The sequence below is a fragment of the Salvia splendens genome, chromosome 1 (genome assembly GCF_004379255.2).
Source record: "Salvia splendens isolate huo1 chromosome 1, SspV2, whole genome shotgun sequence".
Lineage (NCBI taxonomy): Eukaryota > Viridiplantae > Streptophyta > Magnoliopsida > Lamiales > Lamiaceae > Salvia > Salvia splendens.
In genome coordinates this window covers 46,910,193-46,927,594 of record NC_056032.1, presented here as the reverse complement: position 1 = coordinate 46,927,594, position 17,402 = coordinate 46,910,193, and the positions used below count along the sequence as shown (strand labels likewise).

Below are 17,402 nucleotides of genomic sequence, written 5' to 3'. Positions count from 1 at the left end.
TACTTAAGCCATTTCTCAATCATATAGTATATAGCACACATCAATTCAGGTGAAGAGTAAGCATTTTTCATTGCAGTTTTAAAACCAAGTGATATATACATGCAATGCTCTAAAACACGAACAACCGTGCAATAATAAACACCCGATAATTCAACAGTTGCATTTTTAAAATATTTGAACAATTTAAATAAAGCCACGATATGTTCCCAACAATTATGCGAAAGATATAAATCATGAACGTGATAGGTTCTAAAAAAATCACATAAAGAATCTTTATGCGTCAAAGTAGAATTCAGACAATCATATGTCGAATTCCATCTATGAGATACATCCATAGTAAAATTCGTATATCTTACATTCTTTTGATGGCAATATTTCTTCCAAACTTTGCCAATAGCTGGCTTTTGATGGATTAATCTAACTGCAGTTCTAATAGGACTAACATGCTTTTGCCATAATTCAAGCGCATCTTGTACACATAAATTTAAAATATGACATATGCATCTTTGATGAAAATACTTACCTCCAATAACCGGAGCACAAGCCGCAATCAAATCACTAATACTTGCAGTGTTAGCAGTTGCATTATCAAAACCAACAGAAAATATCTTATTGCATAATTGAAACTAATTCAAAACTTGAATAATTAAAGAAGCAATTTCGGGTGCAGTGTGTGATGTCTCATATTCTCTAAACCAATTAAACGCTTGTTCAAAGTCCAACTATTGTCCACAAAGTGAACCGTAATGCCCATGTATGAATGTTGGTTAAAACAATCAGTCCATACATCTGAGCAAATGTTCACTTTGTGGCCCAAGTTAAGTAAATGACGTGATAATTCAACTTCTTTCTCTAAACATTGTCTAACGGTAGATCGTTGAACGGTCATTCGACCTACTCTTTTGATAGCTATGTTTAAACCACTTTGCATAGTAACCTCAAATTTTTTATCATCATAAACATTAAAAGGAAAATGCTTTATTGCAGCCCATCTAGTCATAACGTCAGCAAAAGTTTTTTGATCATATTTAAAAAGAGGCGTACCTGACGAACCTGAGCCACCAGGTTGGAAGTTTAGTTGGGTTTGGGTAGAGGTAGTGCCACATTCTACCGGATGCTTTGTCACCAAATGACGACGGAGGGTGCCATATCCCCCACCACTCGCAAATTTGTAGACTTTATCACAATAGTTACAATATGCATGAAACGTCGATGTCTCTTCTTGAGAGTGCGGATCATGAGGACTTGGAATCACCACCGGGACCTTCTTGTAGTGTTTAACAAAAATATAAGATTTCAAAGCTTTTGTAGTGTTAGTGGGTGGAGGGGGAGGAGGCATGTCCTCATTTCCGCCGGTGCTAGACGGAATACGAGAATGAGATCTATCATCATTGTTGTCCGAGTCCGATGATATAGACACGTCGTACTCGTCATCTTGTTGTTGGGAACTACCACTGCCCCTCCCCCCACCTTGATGCATTTCAACGAGTAGCATGACCATCCTATAATCTTCTTCTATCTATAAATATTATATAAGTTGAAGTTATAAGTAGGAACACAAAAAAAATTTAAAAACTCAATCTTATGAAATTATGAATTGTAAAAACATTTTTTAGAACTTACTTGCATGCGTTCAGCCGCCACTCGGGAAACCTCTTCCATAACTTCTCGACGACTAGGTCACCTTGATTTTGAGGGACGACTACTTTGATCTTGGGCAATTCTTTTGCCCCGATCACCACGTCCCGGTCCACCACGAGAAAGAAGACATAGTGATAAATGAAAGTAGTATGGACGGAATATGGAGTATTGAATAAATGGTAAATTACGAACACAACAACAAATATAGTAGTAAGTAGTAATTGGTAAACAACTTGAGCAATTAGAGAGAATGAAGAGAGAATAGAGAAATGAAGATTGAGAAGGAAATCCTTGTTAACACAAGAATGAGGTGAGTAAAAATGATGGGGGAAGTGGAGTATTTATAGGAGTAAAATTGAAAAAAATAATTTTAAATTTCAAATTCGGCCGGTTTACCGCCTGAACCGGCGGTTCAGAGCAAAACCGGCGGTTCAGTCCACGGTTTTAGTTCGGTTTGTGCATGCTTACCGCCATATATTATTATATAATTTCCCTTATTTTAACAATATTCATATATTAATTTAATCATATATTCAACTTAATTAGAATATTTTGTTTAATAATAAAAAAATAAATGAGAGAAAAAAACAAATTGAGATTCATGAAAGAAATTAAGAAATGAGAAAAAAGGCAAAAGAGAAAGCACGACTTTAACTCATGGCGCTTTTTAAAAACTAAAACCCTTCTCCATTTCAATACCTCCTAAGCCTCTCTCCACCGCCGCTCTCCTTCTTCATCGACGGCGCGAAGCTATTTTGCCTCACTCTTACGCCGTAGCAGACGTATTTATCAGCTGCTATTGCAACACTCTGCTGTTTATTGACTTCACATCTTTCTACTAATCTGTGCGATTGATAATGGGGATTTTCGAGCCTTTTCGAGCAATTGGATACATAACCACTCCAGTGCCCTTCTCCGTACAGCGTCTCGGCACCGAAACCTTTGTCACCGTTAGCGTCGGCAAGGCTTTTCAAATATACAACGTATATGCGTTATTCTTGTTTTTCTCTTTGCATTCTATTTATCTTTGAAGAATCTCACGTTTTATTCCCTCTTACACAGTGCGCGAAGCTCAATTTAGTACTCGTTGGTAAGCTTTTTGAGGAGATGTTTCTGCTACTATTAATCTCTTTGTTTTTGAATTTAACAGTAGAATATAATATGCATACCCGAGTAGCTCAAACTATTCATGAAATGATATTTCAGTTATAAACTTGTATTTCTTTTGTTATCCTCCTAGTATTTTACAACATTTTTGGTACTCCATGTATTTTACCCTGGTTAGATGTGATTGCACAAGACCTGACACCCTTAAGTTGTAGTACTATTAAGATTTTGTATAATCCGGTTGCTTTTACTATCAGTTCAAAGCTTTTAATCGTTCACAGCTAAGTTATTATTTATGTGGAAAATGCAGGGCCACAACTACCAAAGAAAATACGAGCTTTGGCTTCGTATCGGGACTACACATTTGCTGCGTATGGATGTAATATTGCTGTTTTTAAACGTGCTCATCAGGTACAGCGGATAAACTAAATTTTGGAAGTATAGTATGTAGTGCATAATTCTTGAGTTTACTTATGATTAGAGTTTTAAAATAGTGAAGAACATGAAGACAGTTTAGAGGATCTGATACTAGTTAGTTGTTATGTTCCCTCAGCCTTATACGGGTAACGAAAGAAGTCATGTAACCAACCATGGCACTTAATGTTGTTTCATGCTTTGGGTTTGCATACTTTAGACCTGTAGTAACTCTTGCGTTTTACTTTCATGTTGATTAATGCTGATTAGTTACACAAAATGTACTATTCTTTATGGAACTTTTCACTGTGATTAATTCTTCTATAAGTGATCCTCCCCTTCCTTATAAGGCCTACACAAAGAGTGTGCAACTTTCATTTTTTGAACACTCTTTATGGTTTACCCTCACAATACTCCTTATTAAAAAAAATCACATGACCCACCATCTTAATTCACTATTTTCCCTTGATGGGTTACTTTCTCCACTAATCAAATAACTACCTAACATTTTATTATAACCCATGCCATCCTCAATGTTGCACCCTCTTGGTTTATGGAGGATATACATGAGGTTTATGGTTTTGTATTCTTTACCCGTTTCTTCGGTTCTACCTATAAGCATACTGGTTATATGACTCAATTCAAAAAAATACTTTAGCTCGAAATGGAGATTTCATATAGTGCTAGTTGCCTAGTTCTGTATATCTATGGTTAGTAGACCATGTTCGAAGACATAGATTAGCATATTGTTATGCGAATTCAATCTCTTATCAGAATCATCTGGACTTTTCTTGATCTTTCTAGAATGTTAAACTTGCTGTAATATGCCTTCGGAATATATTTATAGACTAGTCATGAATCATGATAATTTAGGCTTTCTGAACATAAACTAAAGCGATTGTACTGAACATTTTACAGGTTGCAACATGGGAAAGCCATAATGCTAAGATTAATCACTTGCTACTTTTTGGTGAACATGTCTTAAGCCTTGATGTAAAAGGCAATATGTTCATCTGGGCATTTAAAGGCATAACTGAGAATAATTCTCCGTTTGGTCATATTTCACTCGGAAACAAGTTCACACCAAGCTGCATTATGCATCCAGATACTTATCTGAACAAGGTAACTTGTTTCGTTCATCAATGATATGCACTGATGACATTTAAGAAGAAACCCCTATTGTTACTTGATTTAGTTTCCGTCGGGAACTTTTTCTCACTAAAAGCATTGCATACAGGTAATTGTTGGAAGTCAGGAAGGTTCTCTGCAACTATGGAATATTAGCACAAAGAAAAAACTTTATGAATTCAAAAGCTGGAGTTCAGCCATATCCTGTTGTGTTTCATCTCCTGCCCTAGATGTTGTTGCTGTTGGCTGTTCTGATGGAAAGATTCACGTCCACAATATACGATATGATGAAGAAGTGGTTACTTTCTCTCAATCTACTAGAGGTTCAGTGACTGCTCTATCTTTCAGCACTGATGGACAGCCACTTCTAGCATCTGGTGGTTCATCTGGTGTCATAAGCATATGGAATCTTGAAAAGAGGAGGCTCCATTCTGTTATTGGAGAGGCCCATGATTGCTCAATAGTTTCTCTTCACTTTCTTGCAAACGAGCCTGTGTTGATGAGTTCATCAGCTGACAACTCTATAAAAATGTGGATTTTTGACACTAGTGATGGGGACGCCCGTCTTCTACGATTTAGAAGTGGGCATAGTGCACCCCCAAAGTGTATCAGATTCTATTCTAATGGACGACACATCCTCTCAGCAGGACAGGATCGTGCCTTTCGGCTGTTCTCTGTCATCCAGGATCAACAGAGCAGAGAACTTTCTCAACGCCATGTATCAAAAAGAGCAAAAAAGCTCAAGCTGAAGGAAACTGAAATAAAACTCAAGCCTGTTATCGCATTTGATGTTGCTGAAATCAGGGAACGTGATTGGTGCAATGTGGTCACATGTCATATGGATACTGCTCAAGCCTTTGTCTGGAGGCTTCAAAATTTCGTGATTGGTGAACACATCCTGTCACCATGCCCACAGAACCCAACACCAGTTAAGGCCTGTGCTATCAGTGCATGTGGCAATTTTGCAGTTGTAGGGACTGCAGCCGGTTGGATTGAGCGATTTAACCTGCAGTCAGGTATTAGTCGAGGCAGTTATGTTGATATGTCAGAAGGCAGGTCCTGTGCCCACAATGGTGAAGTGGTTGGCGTGTCTTGTGATTCAACCAATACAGTCATGATAAGTGCTGGTTTGAATGGTGATGTAAAAGTTTGGAATTTTAAAGGACGTGAATTGAAGTCCAGATGGGAAATAGGTTGCCCAGTTGTCAAGATTGTCTATCACCGTTACAATGGTCTTCTGGCTACAGTGGCAGATGACTTAGTTATCCGCTTATTTGATGTTGTTGCACTGAGGATGGTTCGTAAGTTTGAAGGTCACACGGATCGTATAACTGATGCATGCTTTAGTGAGGATGGGAAATGGCTAATGACCTCCAGCATGGATGGGACTCTAAGGATTTGGGATGTAATCCTAGCTAGACAAATAGATGCTATACATGTTGATGTGTCTGTGACAGCGCTGTCTCTTTCCCCAAATATGGATGTCTTAGCTACGACTCATGTTGATCAGAATGGTGTTTACTTGTGGGTGAATCAGGCAATGTTTTCTGCCCCTAGTAAATCTGGTGCCCATGGGAGTGGCAAAGATATTGTGAACGTCAATCTACCATCCATCTCAACTGGGAATTCCTTGGATTCCAACTCTGAGGAAGCTGACAAGTCAAGCCCTCAGGAAGTGCCAGATGTTCCTCTCTCCACACCTGGACATGAACAAATACCCGATCTTGTCACCCTCTCAATGTTGCCTAAGAGTCAGTGGCAAAGCTTGATCAATCTAGATATCATAAAAGCTAGGAACAAACCAATTGAGCCACCAAAAAAGCCAGAAAAGGCCCCTTTTTTCTTGCCATCAATTCCATCCCTGTCTGGAGAGATTGTGTTCAAAACTAGAGAATCTGCTGAAGGTGATAAGGATTCTCAAGCTGGTGAAACAAAAAGCAGAAAGATCAAAGCTGACAGTCCGGTATCTGAGTTCTTACAATTCCTTCAACACTCTACAGAGGAAAAAGATTGTAAGTTCTTCTCTACTCAATATTGACTCTCTCTATTATTTCATTTCAAATGTTATCTGAACCTCATCTATACACACTTGAATATCTGCAGTCGCAGCATTTACAGAATATATCAAAGGTTTATCATCTTCGACTTTGGACATGGAACTTAGGATGCTTCAGATTGTAGACGAGGATGACAGTGACCAAGAGTCCAGCAACAGACCAGAAATTCATTTCATTGGACTTCTGCTAGATTATTTTACACAAGAAATTTCATGCAGAAACAATTTCGAGTTTATACAGGCTATGATCCGGTTATTCTTAAAGGCAAGCTTTCATCCTTTCTTATATTTGTAGTTATGACTATTATCAGTACTGAGTAACATGGAAGTATCGAACTTACCCTAAATATCTGAAATTGGTTTACTGTGGATTATTCCTGAGGATCTTGTATGCTCTGTATTTGTATTTTTTAATGTCCTACTATTATTATTGGATTTTCATCTGAAGCCACTATTTGGTTATGCACAGATCCACGGTGAAAGCGTACGCTGCCAGCCTATTTTACAGGAAAAGGCAGAGAAGCTTCTTCACATTCAAACCGCAGTATGGCAGAAGATAGATAAGTTGTTTCAGAGCACGAGGTGTATGGTTACATTCCTCAGCAACTCACAATTTTGAGCACAATTTTTGTTACTAGTACATTTTTTCACAACAATTTTGTTTGAAATCTGTACTTTTTGTATGTCCTAGTCTCAGACATTTTTGAATCAGTTCTCGGAGTAGACATAGAGAGATTGAACCACAGGATTTTCTATTGATGAATGGGATTGGAAAATCAATGTTTAATTTGTAACTGGTTTATTCTCTGACATTGAGTTGTACAATGGAAAATCAAATTTTAGTGAGGCCATTATTCTCACAAACATATGCTCTCTCTCTCTCTCTCTCTCTCTCTCTCTTTCATGTCTTTGTGTGTTATTGTATCGTAAACATAACAGGGCCAGCCAAAAAGATGCAAATTACTGAAAAACCAACTTTTTCATTATTCTCTTTCATAATCAACAAACACACAAATCATTTAATCAATTTAAAGCTGTGGCATGTTTATTACCTTGATCAAGACAACTTACGACTTGAAACGTGTAAAAATCACAAAGCTGTATAAAAATATTGTCCTATATAATATGCAGCTACTATGCAAGGGGGGAATTAAGGCCTTCTTGGGATGACAATGCTACAGTATGCCTCTTCGAGGGACGAGACGTCGATCTACGCAACGTGGATGGTCGTTTCTTGAGACGGTATGCAGTTCTCCTCGCATAGAGTGAATGCACATACGGCCCTGCTCTCTCTTTCAGCTTGAGAATCAGGAAGAAGAGGAATCTATATACGACGATGAGAGCATACACCGCGCATAGATCCCACCACTTTGAATGATCCAGTGATAAACCAAACATCTTTGTCAAGACATATTCTCCGGTGAGCTTTGGATCCCCAGGGAACAAAGGGTCGAACTCGAGCCCCAACATGTCGTTCTTGTATCCTCCCTACAAATCAACACGAGAGAGGCTAACCTTACTTGATTCATATCCAGTGATATCTTATTTTCATCATTGAGATAGAAAGTGAGGGATAGAGGAAGAGGGGGAGAAGTACCTGCAACGACCACGCCCCGTATCCAATGAAGGAGACAGGGTAACGCCAGAAGACCTTGGGGAGATCAGGGAGGAGACGGAAGAAGCCAGCTGTCATCATCATAATACCCTGCAAACAATCTGATAAGGTAAGGAAGGGATGAAACTGAAAAAGGGAACTGTGTTTATCAATTCACTTACAAGAACTCCAGCTCCAGCTATGATCCCCATCAAGAAGTTTGGGACTAGCGACGCAACGATCATCATCACGCTCTCCACCATAGCAATGCACCCGAATAAATTCAGGCAGAAGAAGGCGTAACGCGAGAAATCAGACCGATACTTCACCATGAAAAAGGTTATTGTCCCGGTAATAGATGAGATTGCAACCAAGAATGGCAACGATGAAAAGAAGTTGGACAATATGAACACGGCCACACCATAGTACCCGTTCAGCCTCTCCCGATAGAACACCTATATGTGAACACAGAATCACCATCACTATCACTTTTCTAATACGAAAATTCTGGTTTCACATACACATTACCTTCATTTCCTCTACAAAGGATGGAAATCCTCCTATGGACATGAAAGTCATGTAACCAGTGACGAAGCCACCACATGCACCACGAGCTAGTATCGCTGTGTAGCTGGTGCCAACGTCGTAGAACAGGGTCCCGACACATAAAGCAACAATGGTGTATATGACGATCCGAGACCAGTAATATCCAATGTCCCGAGACATGTTCAAGAAGGATCTCTTGGTCAGTGTGGTGAGCTGCTTCCACCAACTAGCTTGGCTTCCTTTTATCGCTTGAATGTCCAGACCTCGCTGAAATTCACCACCTTTTTTAAGTCAATACGTCGAAGCAACATGAATAGCATCAACATTAAACTTACAACAACGGAGACTTGTTGCATCCTCGATCTTGCCATTTCTGCATACTCCGATTGCTTATATTTCTCAATAAGAGTTGATCTTATATCTGATGTCACCATATTCAACAGAGGATCTGCTTTATTGTCTTGTTCCTGTAATTATCATTAAGGTTGATCAAAACCTTTTCGTTAGTTTGGTGATAAAATGTTCAAAACTTAAACTAGAAAGTCAGTATACATATTGATGTATTCTTACACCAAGTCTCTGTGAGCCTTTCAGCGTTGTCGTTACAATGTCAAAGTCCGAGTTGATGCAGCGCAGGAAATGATCCGAGGGATTCCGCCTGCTCGGACAGGGAAACCCTGATTCTGCAAAAAACTGAAGATCAAAATGACAAAAATTAGACCATTAATTAAACACATGTCACAAAATTAAAAAAAAAAAATGGTTCAACCTTTATCCCTGTCCGAGCTTCACCAAAGTAAACCGTTTCCCCTCCCGACAGCAAATAAAGATCATCAAAGAGGGCGAAAACTTCGCTGCTAGGCTGGTGGATGGAGCAGATGATAGTCCTCCCATCCCGGGAAAGATTCTTGATGGACTGGATGACAAAGAAGGCGGCTGCACTGTCGAGGCCACTGGTAGGCTCATCAAGAAACATGAGGCGAGGGCGCGTGAGGATCTCAAGAGCAATGCTCACTCTCTTCTTCTCACCACCACTTATGCCTCTCATCTGCCAGTTTCCAATCTGTCGATCAGCGCAGTCTTGGAGGCCCATCTCCATGATGGTCGCCTCCACGACTTCTTTGATCGCCTGCTTAGTCATGGTGCTCGGAAGCCTCAGGTGGGCCGAGTACCTCAGCGTCTCCCGCACTGTCAGAGTCCCCAACAGCACATCCTCTTGTGTAACATAAGCCTGTTTGCATCATTCAACTCAAATTCAGCCTTTCAAACAAACTAACTACAAATTGTGATTCTTCAGTTACATACCACCACACCATAATCCAGCCTCTGCTTCTTCCCGTTCAGATGAATATTTCCGGTCATGACAATGTTTCTTGACAATCTACCTGTGTCACCAAACACAAAAAAATTGCAAAAATATGTTGTAGTTTCATTTTTAGTTAGATATGATGAATATCAATATTACTAAGTAAATAAAATTCATAATTAAAAACAAACTAAATTTGAGATGATAAACCAAAAAGCACCCCATAGTTGAGATCATAAACTGTTATTTATCCTTTAGATTACTTAAAAAATTAATCTCTCACACTAATTATGGTGTTACTTTTAAGACAAATATTCAAACATTTTAGGTTACACATTTCTTGGAAAATATGCTTTGATCAATTCACTTAATTTAACCAAGTAATAAAACTTGTAAATAATTGATCTTGATCATCTCTAAGATAATCATATATATCCAGCTAACTCTAGTGCTATTCAATCTTATTTAGAATAATTTGAAGTTCAAGAATTCAATCAACAATGAAAATTAAGTGTCAATTTTATTTAATCTCTTTTTGGGCAATTTGCCTATAAATTCCCGAATGTTCGCCGGATTCAAGTTTAACATCCGCGTGCAAATGACCAAACTCTTGATTTGTTCTAATTTTGCAACCAAACTATTGATTTTGTAATCACTCAAGATTTCAATGCTTTCATAATTTGATAACTTACTAACATACTTAACATGTCTACCAAAATGAAAGTCACGTTTTAGGCAGCAAAATAATATCATATATTGCATGATTTTAAATAACTTCATATGTTGCTCCATATTAAGTTAGTAAATGAGAACAAATAAATAATTTACGTATGATGAAGAAAAGAAGAGGTTGACCTGCCAATGCATCAAGAAGGGTGGACTTGCCGGAGCCGGAAGGACCCATAATAGCCATGATCCGACCCGGTACGGCATACCCGCGTAGCCCATGAAGCAGCTTCCGGGTCGGACCCTGTCCGAAATTAGGCAGCACCACCGTTAGATCCTCCCACACCAAGTATGCTTCGCCGCGCATCGCCGTCTCTATATCGCCTCCACCGCCGCCAACCTCCGCCTCTATTTCCATCATCACTTTGGGAGTAGTAACTAATTTACCTTCCAAAAACTAACCGCTTTTTACAAATAATGCACTTCTTGTCTTCATTTCTATGTTAGAGCAAAATGCATATTAATGCGCTTTAAATGGTGGCAGTCGCCGGTTTACATCTCTTAAAGAATTACTTTAATCTATCACATTATTAATATTACTATTAAATTCCTAAATCGACTTCAAATTCTGCACATCATATTTTTATACACTAATTAATATATATTGTTATAATAATAGTAAAATGATGGAGTAAGTGGAATATGGTGAGACACAAGGTATGAGATAGTTTGTGTGGGTAAGGAGAAAGGGAGAGGTGGAAAATATTGAATTGGGGACACTCCAAATTAATGGTTTACAGTTGCATTCATGGTTATAGGTTTCCAGCCAAAAGAAATTTTTTAAAACTAATAAGTTGACAATTATTTCAAATTTAATACCGTCACAGCTGCACCTATTAACTAAAGTTGATGGCTACCCACGAGACCTGTTTATTTTCTTTCTATTCCAATATAATCCATATATTATATTCTCCCTTCACTGACACGATATTCCCAATATAATAATAGGCAGTTTATTTTTTTTTAAAATTTATATATGAGACCCACATCATCTAATTTGGTTTATAATAGTAGTAGTAATAGCATGTTCAATTAGATGTCACATTGAATAGGATGTAGATAAACACTAGTAGTAAATAATTAATACACTCCACTACTCATTATGAAATTTAAAAGCCAAATTTCACAGCGTTAGATTTTATTCTGTCAATAACTAGATATAGAATTCAAAACATTTTCGCAAATCAAATTTTTGAACACGTTGATTCTAGATTTAGAAGTTGGAATAATATGTAAACATTGTAACCGCATCTGTTGTTAGAGGTTTAATGATGATTTAGACTTCAAACGGCAGTGACACCAACTTCATTCAAAAGTACAGCTACAACTATATGAAACTATGTATTATTAAGATAAATGAGTGGGCTTAGTGGCTAGCTACATTTAATAAGTCGTGTGACTTCATTGAAATTAATTTTAAATAAAAATTAAAATGGTTAAACATTGAGATTAATTTAAAATTAAAATTAAAATGATTACAAGAAAAATAGTACAGTGATTCAAAAAAAAAAAAGAATAACAACAAAACTGGAAGTAGATTAGTAAGATTATAATTTTGGGCAAAATCGGCCAAATATAAATGAGACATTGACACGTCAATATTTAACTATTGTAGGAGAATTCGTTGGCAAGTCTTAGTTAATGTCACAGCTCACACGATGACAGTTAGGTACCTAAAAATTAATTAATGTCTCTGTCACCAAATAGAGCTTCTAATTTATAATAGGAGTATGTTATTCAAAGGATTGGATTTTTCTTCAAAAATACTGTTAATTATTGGGCAGTTTGGATATAGATGGCTTACAATATCAATGGGCTTTGGAGATGGCTTTCTTATGTTTGTTTAAATCACACCTTGCACCAATTCTAACAGTCTCCAAACCCACATTAGGCCCAAAGTAGAGTACATGAATTAATATTCTATTTTCAAATTTTATATTGATTAAATTTGACAAAATATTATACTATGACTCTATAGTCTGTATATATATGACAATAATTTAGTAGTTTGAACTACGAACTGATAGCTTGTATAGTTCGCTTGCTAATGTGATTTTTTTTACAATTATGGGCGACGTAATTACAAAAATATTACTCCTATATTTGAAAAAAAAATTCAAACATAAATTGATAAATAGTAGTCTCTTAAATTAATAGAATATCTAAATTCTAATCGCATTTGAAAATTAAAAAGAAAAACAAAAATAAAACACGTGGATGAAAGATTGAATGAGCTGCCGGCTTCACCATTCTGCCCTAACTCGGTCCTCTTCTGATTCGGGTACAGAAAAAGAGGGCTATTTTTCCATATCCAATTCAAGTGAGCTTTCTTACCTCGATTTTCATCCCTTTCCAGAATTAAGAATTTCCTTATTTTTTTCATGATTTTATTTATGACTGCATTTGCATGTTTTGGAACTCGATTAGCTTGTTTCAGTTCAATAGTAAGTGTAATTGGGTGAGTTAAGTGAAATTGATAATTTTGGGGGGTTTCCTTTTGCTTTTTTAGGTGTTGGAATCAGATGAAAGTCTATTTTGGAACGTTTTGATTTTTTTGGGTGTTTAGTTATAGTTTCAGGAGATGACTTCTAATATGGAGATGGTATCCGTGACTCGGCAGAAGCAAGATCCTGCTTGGAAGCATGGCGAAATGCTTAGGAATGGCGGGAAGGTCGAAATTAAGGGAGGAGGAATACATAGGTTTAAAGAACATCTCGCCTGCCAGAAAGGCAATGGCGGTACTTGCTCAAGTGTTCATCCTGATGTACGCCTCCAAATGATCGAGATTCTGAGTAGAACCAAGAAAAGACCCAGACTTGCTAAGGATAAGCCTGCTTGTGATAGTCCTGGGAACAGCAGGTCAGCGGTAGCTAACAATAGTGATGGGGACGTTCATGATAATCGGCGCAGTTGAATTAGCTAATAATAGTAATCATAATACGGCTGCGTGCTGGGATAGAGAGGATGGTATGAGCTGGGATAGAGAGGATGGTATGAGCGGGAAAACAAATATTAAGAAGAAGAGAGAAACGGTGGTGACAAAAGCCCTTGATGTTGTTAACTCCAACACTGCTGTTTTTCCTGCTCTGAATTTGAAAAAGAAAGTTAGTATAGTTGATATGGCTGTAGGCCGTTTTTCTTTGATGTTGGATTACCCGGAGATGCTGTTAATTCTGCCTATTTTCAACCAATGCTTGATGCAATAGCTTCTCAAGGCACCGGAGTTGTTGGCCCGCCCTAACACGACCTAAGGAGCTGTATTTTGAAGAATGCAGTTCATGAAGTGAGATATGATGTTGATCAATTCACAGCGGCTTTGGGAAAGAATGGTTGGTCAATTTTAGTCTACGATTCGAGTTCAGAAAAGTGTAAAACCTGTGTCAACCTTTTTGCATCTTCTCCAGAAGGTACCATCTTTTTGAGGTCAGCCGATATATCATGTGCCATAGATTCTGCAGATGCCCTTTATGAATTGTTAAAAGAAACTGTTGAAGAAATCGGTCAAAGAAATGTTGTGCAAGTGGTGACAACTGGTGAAGAGCGGAATGCTATTGCTGGGAGAAGGCTTGCCAAAACATACCCAAGTATTTTTTGGACTCCTTGTGCTGGTTATTGCATTGATTTGATGCTTCAGGACATAGGAGAATTACCCATGGTGAAGATGATACTTGACCAGGCTAAATCCATGTCGAGGTATATCTATTCAAATGCTACTACTATAAATATGATAAGACGATACACATCTGGAGTGGATTTAGTTGATCTGGGAACTACTCGCTCATCCAGTGATTTTATGACACTGAAAAGGATGGTTAATGTCAGACCTAATTTGCAGTCCATGGTTACTTCTGAGGAGTGGATGGAAAGCTCTTACTCAAAGAAAGAAGAAGGTTACGCATTGCTAGACTCTATCTGTGATCAATCATTCTGGTCCACGTGTGCCTCAATAACACGTCTTATAGACCCAATGTTGCATCTATTAAGGATAGTAAGTAGTCAAAAGATGCCCTCTATGGGATCTATATATGCAGGGTTGTATCGAGTCAAAGATGCAATTAAGAAGGAGCTTGTTACCAGGGAACAATACTTAGTTTATTGGAGTATCATTGATCACAGGTGGGAACAACTTCAGCGGCACCCCCTTCACGCGGCTAGTTTTTATTTGAATCCTAGACATTTTTACAGTCTTGAAAGAGATGGGTATCTTCATATTCAATCATTAGTATATGATTGCATAGAGAAACTGGTTCCTGAACCAAATATCCAAGATAAAATTATGAGGGAAACAACCTCTTACCATAGTGCTACTGGAGACTTTGGGCGGAAGTTGGCCATCAGAGCAAGGGACACTATTCTTCCCAGTGAGTCTTCTTTCTGATGTACACATATTACTTTTGTGTAATGCTTTTCTGCTGCTGCTAAATTAACTAATTGCATATTATTATTCAGCTTTTCACTGCTTACCATGATTAGCTTGTCGATAGAAATAATAAGTGATAGCAGATTAGCAGTGCAATGTAGCAATGCATTCATGGAGAATTAGCTGCAGTTTTACATACATTTGCTAGTATAGTAAAATTAGCTAATGACCTAATTGCAGGAATATGTTTTAGCCTGTACATCATGTCACTGTCTAACCTACTTATCCTGATTATTGCTTGATATTTTTTGCGCCCTGGAGTCATCTTGTTCTTTCCTCAATTTACTGTTTTTAGCTGAGTGGTGGCTAACGTATGGTGGGGAATGCCCTAATTTGGCTCGCTTGGCTATCCGCATTCTCAGCCAAACTTGCTGCTTGATCCAGTCATCCAGCATAAGGTAGATAAAGTTTCTCTTGAACGAATGCATGAGGGGAAAAATTGGCTGGAGCATCAAAGGCTTAGTGATCTTGTTTACGTTCAGAACATGTCATTGAAGCATATGTAAGCAGAAAATGTTCCCTTCTATCTGATGATCTACACCATTTTAGTTTAAGTTATTATACCACCAAATTAAGCTTCCAAATTGATTCATAGGAGTTCAGGCAAAAGACAAGAGAAAGCTTTTGATCCCCTTTCTTATGAGCACATTAATTTAGTTGAAGACTGGGTAATGGGAAATGAATTTTGCTAAGAGGATTCTGAAAAGAATGGATGGATGGATGTTGAGCCTCCTTATGGTAATGTTATGGCATCTGGCCCGCAAATTAATGATGTTGAAGCCCATGGGGCAGGTAATGCAGCTATGTTGTTCTATGGAGAAATTTGTATAACAATAAGTATTTTGGTCTCATAATTTAATTTGCAGGATTTGATGATTATGAAATCCTTTTTGGGGTGAAAGATAGCGAAGAAGAAACTGGCTGTGAAAACATACACATAGGGAATACTGGTGATAAGACCATAGTTCCAGGTACGTCAATGTCCACTAACTGAGAAGGGTGAGTATAGTTTTGGTAGTGTGGAAGTCTCCATAAAATTGTTGCTTCTTGTTGGTGTGGTAAGTTTTTCAGCTATGACATTTATATCAAACTGAATTTGATGTACTTGGTGAACTAAATGAATTGAGCAATGCAAATTCTTCACACGCTTTATCCAAAAACATCTTGCTCCTTTGTGGATACTCTAATTTGTTGATCTCTCAAGCTTATATAAGGCTGGTTCCTTAAGGCGGTGGTTGATTACATGAAGCCTTTCACCATGCATTCTCTTGAATATCATTTCCTCGGACGTTCTTTTTTGCAATAATTAGTCATTTCTGCCACTATTCTATTGTTTTATCCTTTCTTTTTGCATCTTCTTTCAACTAGTCATGCCATTTTTTATGTTCATGGCAGCATGAAAAGTTAAAGATTTCAGATTTTGGAAAAATTATGTTCTTTGCAACAGTTTATTTAAATCTGCACATGCTTGAAGATCCTTATTTTCTGAATGGTTTAAAAAAACAGCTAATTTGGTAATTTATGCATCGTTTCAATTCGATGAAGGTGGTTCTGCAAGATGGTGTTTGAATTGAAGGAAGTTGAATGGGGCCGACAGAAGTAGTCTGTATAGCATGGAAAGTTGGCTCATGGCAACGCCCGGTACATTGTGATGCCGTGGATGCAGACACCCAATGTACCGTGGATGCAGACATTGAAGTTCACGATCGGAATCATGGCAGAATTGCATATGAATAACAGGAACATGTATATATGTTTCTCTTCTTTCAACATTATGGGAGATGTTAGAATGTTTGCAAATTAGTGTATGCGATAATCTTTTAGGGATTGCCTACTTTTCATGATGGACTAGGTACATGAACGAATATTTTTATTCTCATACTAATTTTTTTTTTCAGTCCCATCATTCCAACAGTATACAAATCAAACAAAACATAACTATTTATGACAAACTTTTTCTCCCTTTTTACTTTACTATTTATGAGTTCCACTATACAATTTCAACTACTATTATTTTTAGTCTTATCATTCCAATAGTATACAAATCAAACAAAACATAATTTTAAAACCAATGCCAATCTTAAATGACCCATTTTTATGGGATGGAGGGAGTATAAAATTTTCACATTAGGGGTGTGTTATATTGCTAACTTACTCCTAAATTAATAATTACAGCTAAATGATAGACATTATATCATGAAATCAAGACACAATATCATTCATATCATTTATTATTCGTGTATTTTCCATCTATTAGTCTTTGTTTATTATTACTCGGTAAATAAGTTGGAATCAGTTGATTATTTTTCCTTGGTAAATAAGTTGGAATCAGTTGACGAATAAATTATGCATGTTTAATAATTTGAGTTTATGCGAACATAATGCTAGACCATTTCTCACATACATTAATATAATAATCTTAATTTATCATGGAAGCCACTATCATCTTTGTCTCTATGATCTA

General features: G+C 37.4%; 2 protein-coding genes and 1 long non-coding RNA gene across 9 annotated transcripts; 2 read left to right on the top strand and 1 right to left on the bottom strand.

Annotated features, from left to right (window-relative positions):
• The first annotated feature begins 2,348 nt into the window (after positions 1-2,348).
• Positions 2,349-7,192, top strand: LOC121756997 (U3 small nucleolar RNA-associated protein 21 homolog). 2 transcript variants are annotated; one of them, XM_042152457.1, is made up of 7 exons: positions 2,349-2,624; positions 2,704-2,731; positions 3,059-3,159; positions 4,081-4,284; positions 4,400-6,302; positions 6,394-6,611; positions 6,816-7,192. In XM_042152457.1, the coding sequence occupies exons 1-7, from the start codon at positions 2,499-2,501 to the stop codon at positions 6,963-6,965; spliced, it is 2,730 nt and encodes a 909-aa protein (XP_042008391.1). In that variant the 5' UTR covers positions 2,349-2,498; the 3' UTR covers positions 6,966-7,192. The 2 variants fall into 2 exon arrangements, with proteins under 2 accessions (XP_042008391.1, XP_042008397.1); XM_042152463.1 differs by lacking the exon at positions 2,704-2,731 and having other exon boundaries at positions 2,552-2,624.
• Positions 7,193-7,306: 114 nt separating this feature from the next.
• On the bottom strand, positions 7,307-11,032 carry LOC121756994 (ABC transporter G family member 15-like). The gene is made up of 9 exons (XM_042152445.1): positions 10,648-11,032; positions 9,792-9,871; positions 9,256-9,717; positions 9,057-9,179; positions 8,822-8,953; positions 8,469-8,753; positions 8,123-8,395; positions 7,944-8,051; positions 7,307-7,834 (listed from the first exon to the last, which is right to left on the bottom strand). Exons 1-9 carry the CDS (start codon positions 10,877-10,879, stop codon positions 7,481-7,483), a joined length of 2,049 nt encoding a protein of 682 aa, XP_042008379.1. The 5' UTR covers positions 10,880-11,032; the 3' UTR covers positions 7,307-7,480.
• A 1,705-nt stretch (positions 11,033-12,737) lies between these two features.
• LOC121756973 lies at positions 12,738-16,835 on the top strand. Of its 6 annotated transcripts, none has more exons than XR_006041144.1 (5): positions 12,738-12,838; positions 13,139-15,440; positions 15,534-15,730; positions 15,805-15,909; positions 16,484-16,835. It is a non-coding gene; the product is annotated as an uncharacterized LOC121756973 (long non-coding RNA). The 6 variants fall into 6 exon arrangements; XR_006041145.1 differs by having other exon boundaries at positions 12,755-14,879; positions 15,119-15,440; XR_006041143.1 differs by having other exon boundaries at positions 12,756-12,838; positions 13,085-15,440.
• The last annotated feature ends 567 nt before the right edge of the window (positions 16,836-17,402 follow it).